The sequence below is a fragment of the Chlorocebus sabaeus genome, chromosome 14 (genome assembly GCF_047675955.1).
Source record: "Chlorocebus sabaeus isolate Y175 chromosome 14, mChlSab1.0.hap1, whole genome shotgun sequence".
NCBI lineage: Eukaryota > Metazoa > Chordata > Mammalia > Primates > Cercopithecidae > Chlorocebus > Chlorocebus sabaeus.
This window is the reverse complement of record NC_132917.1, coordinates 80,544,715-80,557,253: the sequence shown is the minus strand read 5'-3', so window position 1 is coordinate 80,557,253 and position 12,539 is coordinate 80,544,715. Positions and strand designations below refer to the sequence as shown.

The 12,539-nt window shown below is 36.9% G+C and overlaps 1 protein-coding gene across 5 annotated transcripts in view; it reads right to left on the bottom strand.

Moving 5' to 3' along the window:
* Positions 1 to 12,539, bottom strand: part of CTNNA2 (catenin alpha 2) — a 1,149,887-nt gene that overhangs the window by 53,663 nt on the left and 1,083,685 nt on the right. For all 5 annotated transcript variants that reach the window (XM_007970059.3, XM_007970060.3, XM_073023121.1 and 2 more), the window contains 2 exons: positions 11,863 to 11,976; positions 4,238 to 4,419 (listed from right to left, as the gene is read on the bottom strand). In XM_007970059.3, coding sequence (XP_007968250.1) covers positions 4,238 to 4,419; positions 11,863 to 11,976 — 296 coding nt within the window. The remainder of the gene's footprint in view (positions 1 to 4,237; positions 4,420 to 11,862; positions 11,977 to 12,539) is intronic.

Below are 12,539 nucleotides of genomic sequence, written 5' to 3'. Positions count from 1 at the left end.
ATATGCATTCAATGGAACATTATTAAACCTTTAAAAGGAAAAGCATTTGAGTATATGCTACAATATATGCATGAACTTTGAAGACATTGTGCTAAATGAAATAAGCCAGTCACAAAAGAACAAATATTGTATGACTCAACTTATATGAAATACCTATATTAGTCAAATTCATAGAAACGGAAGGCAGATGGGGAGTTTACATTCTGTAGGTACAGAGTATCTGTTGAGGAAGATGAACACGTTCTGGAGATGGAGGGTGGTAATGGTTGCACAAAGGTGTAAATGTACTGAATGCCATAGAAATGTACACTTACAAAGGATTGAGATGGTAAACTCCACGATACATACCATAATAGAAAAACAATTTAAGTAGTCATATACAGCTAGTGGCTACTATATTGGACAGCACAAGTCAAAATGAGCTACAGTCATTTAGATAATGTGAAGTGGGCACTGAAACAAGAAACAAATAGCCAACAGAAAAAAAAAAAAAAAAAAAAAAAAAGGAAGAAAAAGAAAATCCCATCCATGAAAGCATCAGAAGTTTGAGTCTTTCTATCCATGGAAGACAATATCGACAAGAAGATTGGCCACATTGGTTTATCTCCCCATTTTAAAATTGCGACCCATAGCCCTTGTGTTTTTCTACCTTAGACCAGATTTTGTATTTTGTGGGTTTTAAAAGATGCTATGGGTAATCTCATGTTCTGAATGCAGGAGCAATCATATTGTCCCATCTGGAGTATGTTTTTAGTTTCCTTGGAAAGAGCATCAAGCCATATAATTAACTCTACTTACATAGATTCTTGAAACACTCTCTCTTTTGGACATAGATAATTCTGATGCAAAGGTCAGTATCTGGAGTCTTTCCCGTGAAGTGGTCACTCCAAAAAAGAAAGTCAAGGAAAAGTATTACCGCATCACTGCCATCACATCACCATTTATGAACTAATTCACATTTATTTTGTGAGAAGGTAATAAGTACTAATGTGAAAAATCTATGCCTCAGTATATTCTAATATACTTAGTATTCAAAATTCAAATTCTGAGTTAATCCAAGTTATTTTTTATGCCTTCTCAATACCTCTAACATGTTAATACCAAATGTGACTCTCCAATAATGAGATATAGCACATAAAAAGGGTATTTGCAAATGTACTGAACCATAAAAGTCACTTTTCAGAGACTTCTGAATATGCTTGGGAAATTTTACTAATCAGCTGAGGCAGTATGAAGACAGCACAGTAGAACAGTTGAGTGCATCTGGGGAATTTCAAGAACTCACGTAGAACTACAGAATCACAAGTTGAACTGTTTCAGGTACTTCCTGGAATAGGTTGTAAGGTCAGACGTTAAACATGTACAACAGTAGGACAGAAGCCTAAAGGTCAAGAAAGGTAGACCTTGAAGAGCAAACACAAGGATTTTTATTCTGTGAAAAAAGGAGCTAATGAAAGTTTTGGTGCAAAGGAAGCTGGATGACTGCCCTTCACCGGAAAGATGTGGCCTGGATGAGTGGAGAATCTGAAGCAAAAGACCAGCTGAGGTACTACTGAGCATGTGAACTAAGCCAGGAGATCAAGTTTGGGAAACATAGAATGATTATGTGATTTCTGAGTCTAGTGCTCAGTATTTGACAGTCTCAAAACTGTTGAAGATTTGAACTTAAGTTTGATTCTAAAAACAGCTTTGTTCTTTGCTGTACAATTAAACTTGAGCTGTTGCTATCTGCACACCTTTTGTTATTGGGAAGCAAGACTAGCAACATGCTATTTCTTTCTGAAAAATGACATGAAAAGCATGAATTCACTCCATGCAGGATGGTGCTTCTGCCATTGTCGATGAGATGGAAGTCAAGAACTGAGTGGGAAAAAGACATGAGGCATAATCAGTTTTATCTTCCATGAAGAAGTTATTACACATATAATGAGGCAGAACCCTTCCAATTTTAATAATAATGGAGTGGATATCATTGAGATTACTGAATCAAATTAATGAATTAGCTAGTGATAAGAATAAAATAACAAGATAATAAATGCCAGGGTATTGTGTACCCACATGCCCTTTACACATATACATTAAGGAAAGTAGCCAAGTTTCAATTCCTAATCAGTTATATCCATTTCTTTAAATAAGAGAAAATGGTACTTAAGAATGTTTAGAGTTACAGACCTAAAATTATTCCTCCTTGAAGTGGAATATGCAAGTGGAAGGGCAATAATAACAATGTATAAGGTCAAATATAGTGAACTTAGGTGAGAGGCCACAAAGAAAGGCACTATTCAGCTGTCTGTAAAAAAAACAGGCTGTGCAGATGGAGGCATCAATGAAGCCTCAACTTCCTATGTTGCATTTCAAACACACAGTCTACTCTGGTTCTCTAGTCATTAATTACTATACTCCTCCCTTTGCCCTAACAAAAAGAACACAAAACTACTCACCATGCGGTGGGAAAAATTGTAACTAGTAGCTCCCTAGACATTTCATCATTTAAATCAGCATAAAATGATATGAAATTCCTAGGAAATTGAAGACACCTTCTTCTCACTTTTAAAACTATACTTTGACTAACAGACATGTGCCTTATTTAACACCATGTAACAAGACCCCTCAAATATATCTTTTATAACTGTGCCTTGACCAGTTATATAATCTAGAGAATTATAAAATGTGCTCCTGATCAAAACTAGTAACATGACCAGATTCATTATTCACTTTAATGAGATTATTTGTTCAAGTGATGCTATTAATGGATTGGATAATCATCAGATAAAGTACTAATAAAATGTTGAAAGCAAGCAAATTAAGTCATCATAGGCCTTGAGAAACAACGACTGAGGCTGCCATAATAGTCTGATTTGTAGGAAGTTTCAGACTGAAATAATGGCTCAGACTTTTTTCCTGCTGTTATGTTTTGTGAAATAAATGTGTGAAGTCTACAAAGACTAGCCAAATGTACAAATTTGAACTTCTCATGAATACAATGACATTTAAAAGTCTCGAAAGGCTCCTTCATAACAGTAAAGTCATTCCACTGAAGTAAAAAACAATTTTAAAATATTTGGAAAAAGGGCCAAGCTATGTCATTAGTAAGTATTGGCCAGAGGCAAAGGGGGTGACACAGAGATATTCCATATTAAATTATAACTTTTAATCAACTCTAGCCTTTTCTTATTAGAAGCATTCAACAACCATTAAAAAAAGTTGCCACACATAAGATGATGTCTTGACATTCCCATATATCTTATATTATTTCAATAACAAATATCATGTTAAATCATTAATACATCTTCGCGTATATGTGTGTTTTCCAGAAAAAAAACCTATGGTAAAACGCTAGTTTATATTTGTATGGCAACATAATTTATACTTGCAGTATCTCTTTGGATTTAAAAACTCTCTTCTGAAGTTGATAAGACAAGTGTTATTTCACTATTTCGCAAACAGAGAGTAAGAGACCTCCCCCCAAATCACCTGATATTCTGATTCAAAATTCAGGGAGGTTCCTATTGAGTTTTGCTCTCCCTTGGTTTGCCCTTTGTGTTGAAAGGGCAGATATATCACCTTCTTTTAAAGAAGAGACCAAAATGCATTGATAGAAAGAGCACTAACCCTTGTTGAAGAAAAGACTCCTGACAAAATTCTGACTGGTCACTTGATTTGTCAAAGGTACTAGCTCAGAGTTAAAGGAAATAAATCTTACACAACTTCAATTTCTCTGTGAAAACAATGGAATCTTAGATTGTTGTACCTGATTCTTAATATGTAAGAATAAAATGTGAGCTTAAATTAATGCTAGATCATCAAGCTAGTATTACAACATACTACATGTATACATGCGTGCACGCGCATACACACACACACACACACACGTACATATTTTTCCAAAGGGATATTAACGAATCATTCACTTTATCTTCAGAATAATATTTAAGCATATTGCAAAATAGCACAAAGATGAGTCACCCATCCCTAGGGGTTTGATTTTATGACTGCCTTAGGGTAGATAAATTACAACAATAATTACAACATTGAATCTGTTCTCCTTGACCAAAAAGACCTACCTATCTGCTAGGAATTAAGTCCAGATCATTTTGACTTATACATGTAAATTTATAATATCACCACCTTGCCTTGGTATATTTTAATTTTTCAGCAGGCTCTCACATGCTAATACACACTGCTACACCTCTGGGTTTAATGAAAAAATGTTCAGCTCCCTGGCTCTGGGCCTCACCTTGTGAAGTCTGTCATTTCCATCATGATCATGCACATCTGCTTGGCCAGTACAATGATATCATTGCCGCTGTCGTCCCATTTGGCCACTTCTGCATCCAGCTTGCTTTTCTCTTGATGGAATATCTCCACCTGCTCAGCTATTTTTGCCTTCTCCTCCTGCGGTAGTTGCGCCATGATGGCCTGCGTGGGTTACAGAAAAAGCGTGAGTGACGGTGACAAAGGAAGTACAGACCGTATGTTGACTCTGCCTTCTGCGGATGGCAGAGCAGGACCCTGCAAAGGCTTATGAGCTACCCTGCCATTTCGGAAAGCACGTCTTTCTCCATTCCAGGGAGGCCACGAGCACAGGCTGATAAGCGCCCCAAAGTCCCCGTCCCACTCCCACATATGAAAAATACAGAGATATCCAAAGCTACGTGTGCACTGGCAATAACAGAACTTCTCTGCCGCTTTGATGGCATATGTTTGTTCAAAAGAAGCTATTCTTGACAATTTTTATATTTGGTCTCAGGAAACTTTTACCAGATGAAAGAATGCACCTCTTTCAACACTGAAATCTGTTCAGAGAAGGGAAAAAAGAAAAACGGCCTTCTGTCGCTGGAAAGGAGAGGAATTTTAAACACTATCTGAGCATTCAAGTGGGGGAGGATGGGGCTACTTTCTGAGTGTAAATGAAGGTGTCTACAGAGAGATACCAAACAAAAATCCCCTACCCAGGGCATGCCAGGGATGGCACGCCTACTCCCAGCCCTCCCCCATCTCCTTTAGGGTGGTGGCATGCCTGTGGCTCCTCGTTAAAGCCTTTGAGTACGTAGGCAGAAAAGTTATAATGGGATAAAGTATAAAATTAGGAAGCGTGGGTTCATTTTCAATAACTGCTAGGTAAGAAAATGTAGAAAAGGGAAAACTGCAGTCTTCTCCTTATTCATGGATTCCTTCATTTGCCAATTTGCCTACTCTCTAAAATATATTTGTAACCCCAAAATCAAGGCTTGTAGCATTTTTGTGGTCATTTGCAAATGTGGGCAGAGCAGCAAAAAATTTGAGTTGCCCGACATGCATATTCCCAGATGAGGTTGAAAAGGCAATGCTCTGCCTTCCTTTCTCAGCTCTCGTACTGTAAACAAGTGTACTTTTTACAGTCTATTTACTGCTACGTTTTTCGTATCTTTGTGCTTTTTGTTAGTAACTTTGCTGTTTAAAATGGCTCCAAGCATGGTGCTGAAGTGTGTCTAGTGTCCCTGAGCATGAGAAGGCTGGCATGAGCCTTATGGAGAAAATACATGTGTTAGCTAAGTTTCAATCAGGCATGAGTTACAGAGCTATTGGCTGTGAGTTCAATGTTAATGAATCAAAAATATAAAGTGTCTAAACAGAAACACCCATTAAACGTAGTTATGTATTGATCAGCTGAAGAAAATGTCTTGACTGGCAGCTCTGAGGAACCTAATGCTGTATTTCCCCTAGGAGCAATGATTAAATATTTGCTAATTAAATGTTCATGATGACTTCATAGAACATAACTATCAGGAGTAATGAGAATCAACTATGTTTGTTAAACACCATTTAGGTAGCAAGCCCTGAATGAAATGTTTGACATCACCTTATCACATCCTAGCAAAACTGTATGCAACCTGCTTCACAGACAGGGGAATGTGAATAGGTGCTTCCATTTCCCTGCTTCTGGGATACACATATTTTCTGGAAGACAGACCAAGAGAGTACAGTTTGGGGGACTGCAGTTTCTGCAATGAACAAGTAAAATAACACAGGAAAAATGCTTCTTCCTAAATTGTAAATCTTCTGCCAGTGTGAGTGAATAAATTTGGAAGGACTAATAACTAGTATCAGGCAATGTGAGCTCAGAAAAACTGGGTTCAACAAGGGCTCTGTAGCTGACATGGGTTAAGACTTCAGTGTTATATGGATCTATCATTGATCTCTTCAGATAGAATATGGGTATAGTAAATAATTACCTCAAAAGGTGACGGTGGGCAGCAAATTAAGTACGTTTTTTCAAAAAAAATGAAAGTAAGCATGTATAGAATTATTAACATTATATTATAATTTACGCCGTTAGTTTGCCTTACCAACTACCACTCTGGCTCATTTCTTAGTTGCCATAGGGAAAGGGATGGGCTTGGCGTCTATGTGACCATCTACAAATAGGAGATGGTTATGATTCCTTATGTATATCAACAAATACTGGGTACTGTGCTGAGACTTATGTATGTCAAATAACAATCTACTTAATCACTCTAATTCTATTACTATCCCCATTTTAATAATAATATGTAGGCCCAGAGAAATTCATAAAATTCCTAATATCACACAATAGGCTGTAGGAACAGGATTCAAACCCACTTGAACTAAGATCATTCTTAACCATTGTACACAACTGGATCATCAGTTGTGAGTGGCCATGCAGCTTACCCACTGTCCAGGGTTCCTCAACCAAGTGGGTCACTGAAATCACTGCACTGCTCACCAGGCTGTGCATCCTGGTGGATGCCATAGACATGAGTTGCATATGGTGTCTGATTTGCCTAACAGTATCCTTCCCAGATGCTTCTTACTAATAGCCACATCTACTAACTTCCAAGGATGCATGTATGTGGCTTTAAATAGCATGTGTACATATTTTTGGATATGCATGTGTATGTGCAAATTTTAATCTATATTTAAAAATCCAGACTTGCATAAATACTATTGTTAAGATATTTAAAATACTGTATCTTAAAAGATATTGTTAAAATAGCTTTAAAAACTGTATTTAAAAAGGTACTTGATATACATGAGTTTATTATAACCTCACATTTGCAATGTTGTGTTCATAGCAAGACAGCTATTCCACTATATTTGAGATATGTTTGATTTACAGAAATTAAATATGCAACTTTTTCCTTAACTATCCCTTTCTGATGACCTATTGCTGTTTTTGGTTTATTGTCCTCCTCATACAAAAGAGCGAATTATGCTTGACTTAGACCTCACAGGTCCTAAACCAGCATCATTTAAAGCATTCGCTAGGTGCTTCTTTGTAAAAGAATTCATAAAACTATCAGCAGACTCCCAGAGTCAATGTTCAATCCCCAGATGAAAAGCAATGCACATTTCATTGTCCCAACACAAGGTTAATTTGTGCACTGAAAGGTGTATACTTCTCTGTCAACTATAGCACTTGGGTCTCCATTATACAATTTATTACTTGATATTAACTGCTTTGCTTTGCTCTCTAATTAATTCCTATGAATGCCCTACTGCTAACTTCTTTATATGCTTCCCTAGGGTTTAGGCTGCCATATCCTGCCTATAGTAGAAGCTTAATAAACATCTTTTGACTGACTGCTTAAACATTTTTCCACTCACTGCATTAACATAATTCAAGAGAAGTTGCTAGAACTGACACACACATTCTAAGGACACAATTCTGAAGAAAAACTGTCCCCTCCAATGCGAGTTTGCAAAAGAAGATATGATTTTGACTCTAGAGATGCTTGACCTGCATAATACACTTAATGGTGTGTGACTTGGGTGAAAGCATCCTTCCATTTGCCTCTGCTTATGTAGCTGTCAATGAGCTGAAGTCTCCTCCTAAATATTCTTAAAATGCTCTTGCTTTTAAAAATTCATAATTGACCTTTTCTGAAACTGGAATTTAAAAAAAGGTTATCTATAAACAGTAGATCACAAACTGTGAAATTTGCAAGTTAATCAAATTAGAATTCAACACATGAGTTTTAATTAGGTCTTATCAATGTAACTCAGCAGTTTGAAATGTTAACACATTAAAGCCATTCTAGCTAGAAAAAAATAGAAGCCAGCTACATTGAAATCAAACTCAATATAAAATACCTAACATACAATTGTTCATTCCCACAAACTAAGGGAACATGAGAAAAATTATCTTCATGGCCAAGCGGAAAGGGGACATATCAGATTTTCTGTTTGTATGATATGATTACCCGGGACTGGTTAAGTTTCTGGTTTTCACAGTGGCCAAGCACAGCTGTCCAAATTGTTGATCTGCCTGATGTGGGGTCCCAAATTAGTGGTATCAGAGAAATTAATCTAAAAGGATTCCTTCCCCCAACCCCAGAGTCCCTCCCAGCCTTTCCTCTGAACCACCAACCATTTTTTGGTGATTGTTATAAACCCTACCTATTAAAAGTGAAAATCACTGATAAAAGCAAGCAACCATTCAAGTAGCACTGAATCCTTTCTTCAGTTTAAATCTCAAGGAGATTTTGATATAATTATCTTCTAATTTCCAGAGGAAAAAAATGATTTTTAAAGTCTTTGGGTCCCCAAATTGACAAGCGTTCATTTCTTAAGCATAGAGCAAGAAGCTAACATTAAGTTTCAAGTACAAGAATGTTTATAAATAACAATTAAAGGGACTAAAACTCAATGTGCCTGTTTCTACTCACTTCACTTTAAAGCAGTATAATAAATATAAGTAGTTAAGAAGTGGGTCCTTTGATTCTTACCCGTCTCTAGCTGTGAAGTGAATTGGAAAATTGAGGTAATTGTCCCATTAACTCAAGTAAAAACTCTCATGATTGCCTGAATTATCCAACTCTTATAGGTGAAATTAGCCAGCCTTCTAATGAATGATTAGCTCAAGCCACAAGCATCATCACCATTACCACCAACTTAGTTATTATATATTTATATGACAAATCCTGTGGTACATTTTATCACAGAATTCTTCCTTTGACCTTATGAGGTAGCGTATGAGGAGATGAAGTGTGGAGAGGTTAAGAAAGTTGCCCCAAAGTCACACAGCTTCACTAAGTCCATATTTAAAATCAGGTCTGTGTGACTCCAAATAATATATTGTATCACCAAGGTTAAGTGCCCAGCAATTGTCACTAACCTATTTTAACTATGTCAACCTGTGGAGAAACAGTTTATATTATGTCATGTCTAGGATCAAAGGGTACCACATCACCTCCATATTTTATCAGATCACCACCATCCATATTGATTCCCATTCATCTCCCCTCATCACTCCCGCCCCCACTCTCCTCTCCCTCAGAATGTTGTAGGCAAGCAGCAGACATGGGCATATAAAGGAAAGTTTGTAAATACTTTAATTTCAGAATTTGAGAGCAATGTTGGATGGGGTTACTAAAAGCTTATCTCCCACTTAAACCTTCTTATAGATTAATTAATCATTTTCAGAAAGGGAAATTTCTCTAAATGTGAACACAAAGTAATATCATTAACATGGGAGGACTTGCTGCAGGGAAGAGCAAATGCCTCTGTCAAAGACAAAGTTCGCCGCCTTCACAATTTGGACCAACTTAGCACACTTTGCTGGTCAAAAGTCTGACCATCTATCATTTCAGCAATTCAATGCACCCTCTTATTTCCAACTTAACAGCCATAATTCCATGTCTCTGATTTGTCATCATATAATTACAGGCTAAAATAGGCTGACTCAGTAAGTAATGCTGTCTGCTGCAAGTTAATCATACAGACCACATGATGGACCTCAAAGACAAATGAGCAAGTGTTGAATTTATAGGAGTCCTCTGTTCTTACTATCTTGGACCCTGTTTATAATTCATGCTGGAAAAACTCTCAGAAAAGACTCTAGTGTGAAGAAATAATAGATGATAAAGACAGGAGTCTCTGAATTGTATTTCTGCCCATCATCCTTGACTTAAAGTCTAATGTAAATAAGGCTAGAATTCTGTTCTCAGTGAAACAGAAGTATATTGGGATTCTATTCTTCCTTGTAAAAGTGGGACTGGTCATGACATTTTGACAAGATGGTGATTATAAAGCAAGATGAGTTGTACAACCTGTCTTTGTCTTTAAGAAAACTAGTCAGTGGATACTAGGCTGCATGTATACTGAGTTGCAGTTAGTCAGTCAAATTGACTGAATTGCTTCATGTTTGGATGAATTATTCAAAATTGCCCTTTGTCAGTGACAAAAATGCTGGTTTCACTTAATTCTGAAGATGAATTGACTGTTTAATTAGTCTGAAGTTTTGCCAACACAGAGTCAAAAGATTTTCAAGTTACTGACCTTTCCAATTTTCAACATTTTAGGGGGGATTAAATAGAATCTGCAAGGAAATTTTGAAATAGGGGGCTGAATGCCTGCTTTTCTGTTGTCCCACCATCGTGTGATCAGAAAGGATTTCTCTTAGAAAGGATAATTATCACAGTCATCTTTATTGAGCATTTACTGTATGTCTGATATTGTGCCCATTATTTTACAAATATTAAGGAATTAAATCTTCATAAGAATCATATCAGGTAACCCTGTTATTCACATTTTAGGGATGATAGGTCTGAAACTCAGAAAAATTAAGCAACATGTAGCTTTGAGCATGGTTCTAATGCTCCTCTTTATAATTCAAAACCAAATCAGTCTGAAAACAAAGCCTTTGTCTTTAATATTCTTTTACCTTCACATCCCTCCTATTAATGTTTGTTTATATCTTTTGGATCACTTGATTGTTGGGTGAGAATTTCAGGGCATAAAGCATGTAAGAGAAATTGGGTTTTAGACACAAAGTCTTTCTTGACTAAACGTCTCCTTCAAGTCCTCTTTATTTTAACCTCTGATTATTTTTTTCATAATTCTTAAGGCAGTGTGGGCTTTCTGGGGTTTCCCAATTTCTATTTTAAATTACCAGCTCTTTCTCAACCTCCTGCTTTCTATTCATTATCTTTTATTTAAATAAAACTTAACACAGAAAATTAGAATATCTAATTCTCAGTTATACTATAATCGGATTGTTTTTACTCTTTGGAAACTGAGCCTTTAAGAGGAGGAAAATTTCATCCTCCTATGCAATCTCTAAAGATTTCATCTCTCACCACCAGCTTGATTATGTACAGCTACCCTCTGGGTGATACAGCTAATCAGATTGATCCAAATTTAGGATGCTCTTTGGACCAAATGCATTGGTGAACAGTATCATGGATTACTCAAACGTCAGGCAGAGCTGGTACTCTCTCTGTTGCTTCCTGATCCTTAAACTTGCATATTTCTAATTTGTCTCTAATTTATTTTTCTATCACATGGCAGACAGATCTAGGAATACCGCCATGGGAGTAGACAGGCATCATGAAGAAACAAAACATTATCTAATGGCCTTGAACCTATTTCAAAAGATATGATCTTAGATATCATAGAACATAGGCCATTGTATGGAGCAACAGCCCAGCTATTAACAAAGTAGTACCCTGATTCCCCATTTGTCATTGCCTCTTGTGTTGACAAGCTCGGAGACTTCAGGAAGAACAATGGTGACTGTGCCAATGCAAAATTTGCTGTATTACAGTGTCCCCTATCAGTTTATCATCCAGTTGTAATACCCAACCCCAACAAAATCAATTATACACATAAAAGCTTGCTGCGATGTGGTTGCTATGTTTCTAGTGATACCAAAAGAGGGGAGTTAGAGGAATCAGGAGCAGTGGTGGTTATTTTCACTGTGTAAAACGTGATTTGCTATAAACCACCTCAGATGAGAGCACAGATTTCTGACCCATGAATCTCTGGGGTACCACGTCTCTGGAGTTTAGAAATACCCTCAAACCATTTTAGTAAACACGGGCCGTGTGCGCCAAGCCAAAGTCTTACACGTCCACTCACCCGTGCGCTCTGCCCTGCAATGAGCTGGTCATCCTCCGTCTGAACACTTGTCCTACTACGCACATCGTAATCTTCCTGCTCAAAGTCAGAATCATCCTCTAGTTCTTCCGGGGTCTAAAGACAAAAAGAGAAAAATCAGCATATTTAAATTGATAACCTTCACCCCCATCCACACACTTCATTGCAAAGGCTAAATATCCCTCAGAAAGCAGAGCTCATAGCATCCTACATAGCATCCACACAGCTACGTGGGTGGGTATTAGCTGGAATGCAGTCAGAAAAATCAAGCTGCCCTAATTTACTTTAAAATATATATTTTATTATTTCCTCATACAGGTATAGTAAGTCTAACTTGAAGTGATATGCTAATTTTAAGAAAAAATTATATTTGTGTATTATTTCTACCCATCCAAATCTATTGAAAGAAAAGAAACATCAACAACAAAATTTACACCTATACTTCTATAATGCCACTTTTGCTCTATAAACAGAAAAAGTTGATTATCTCCAGGCCAAAGGCTAGACCTGAGGGAATAACTGGTCACAAAGCCATAAGGTATAAAAGTTATAAGCACAGGCTCTAGAGTCAAGACTGCCTGAATATGAGCCCCTGTGTGCTCATAAATAAACTATCTTACCTCTCTTAGTTTGACTTCTTCCTCTGTAAATTGAGGTTG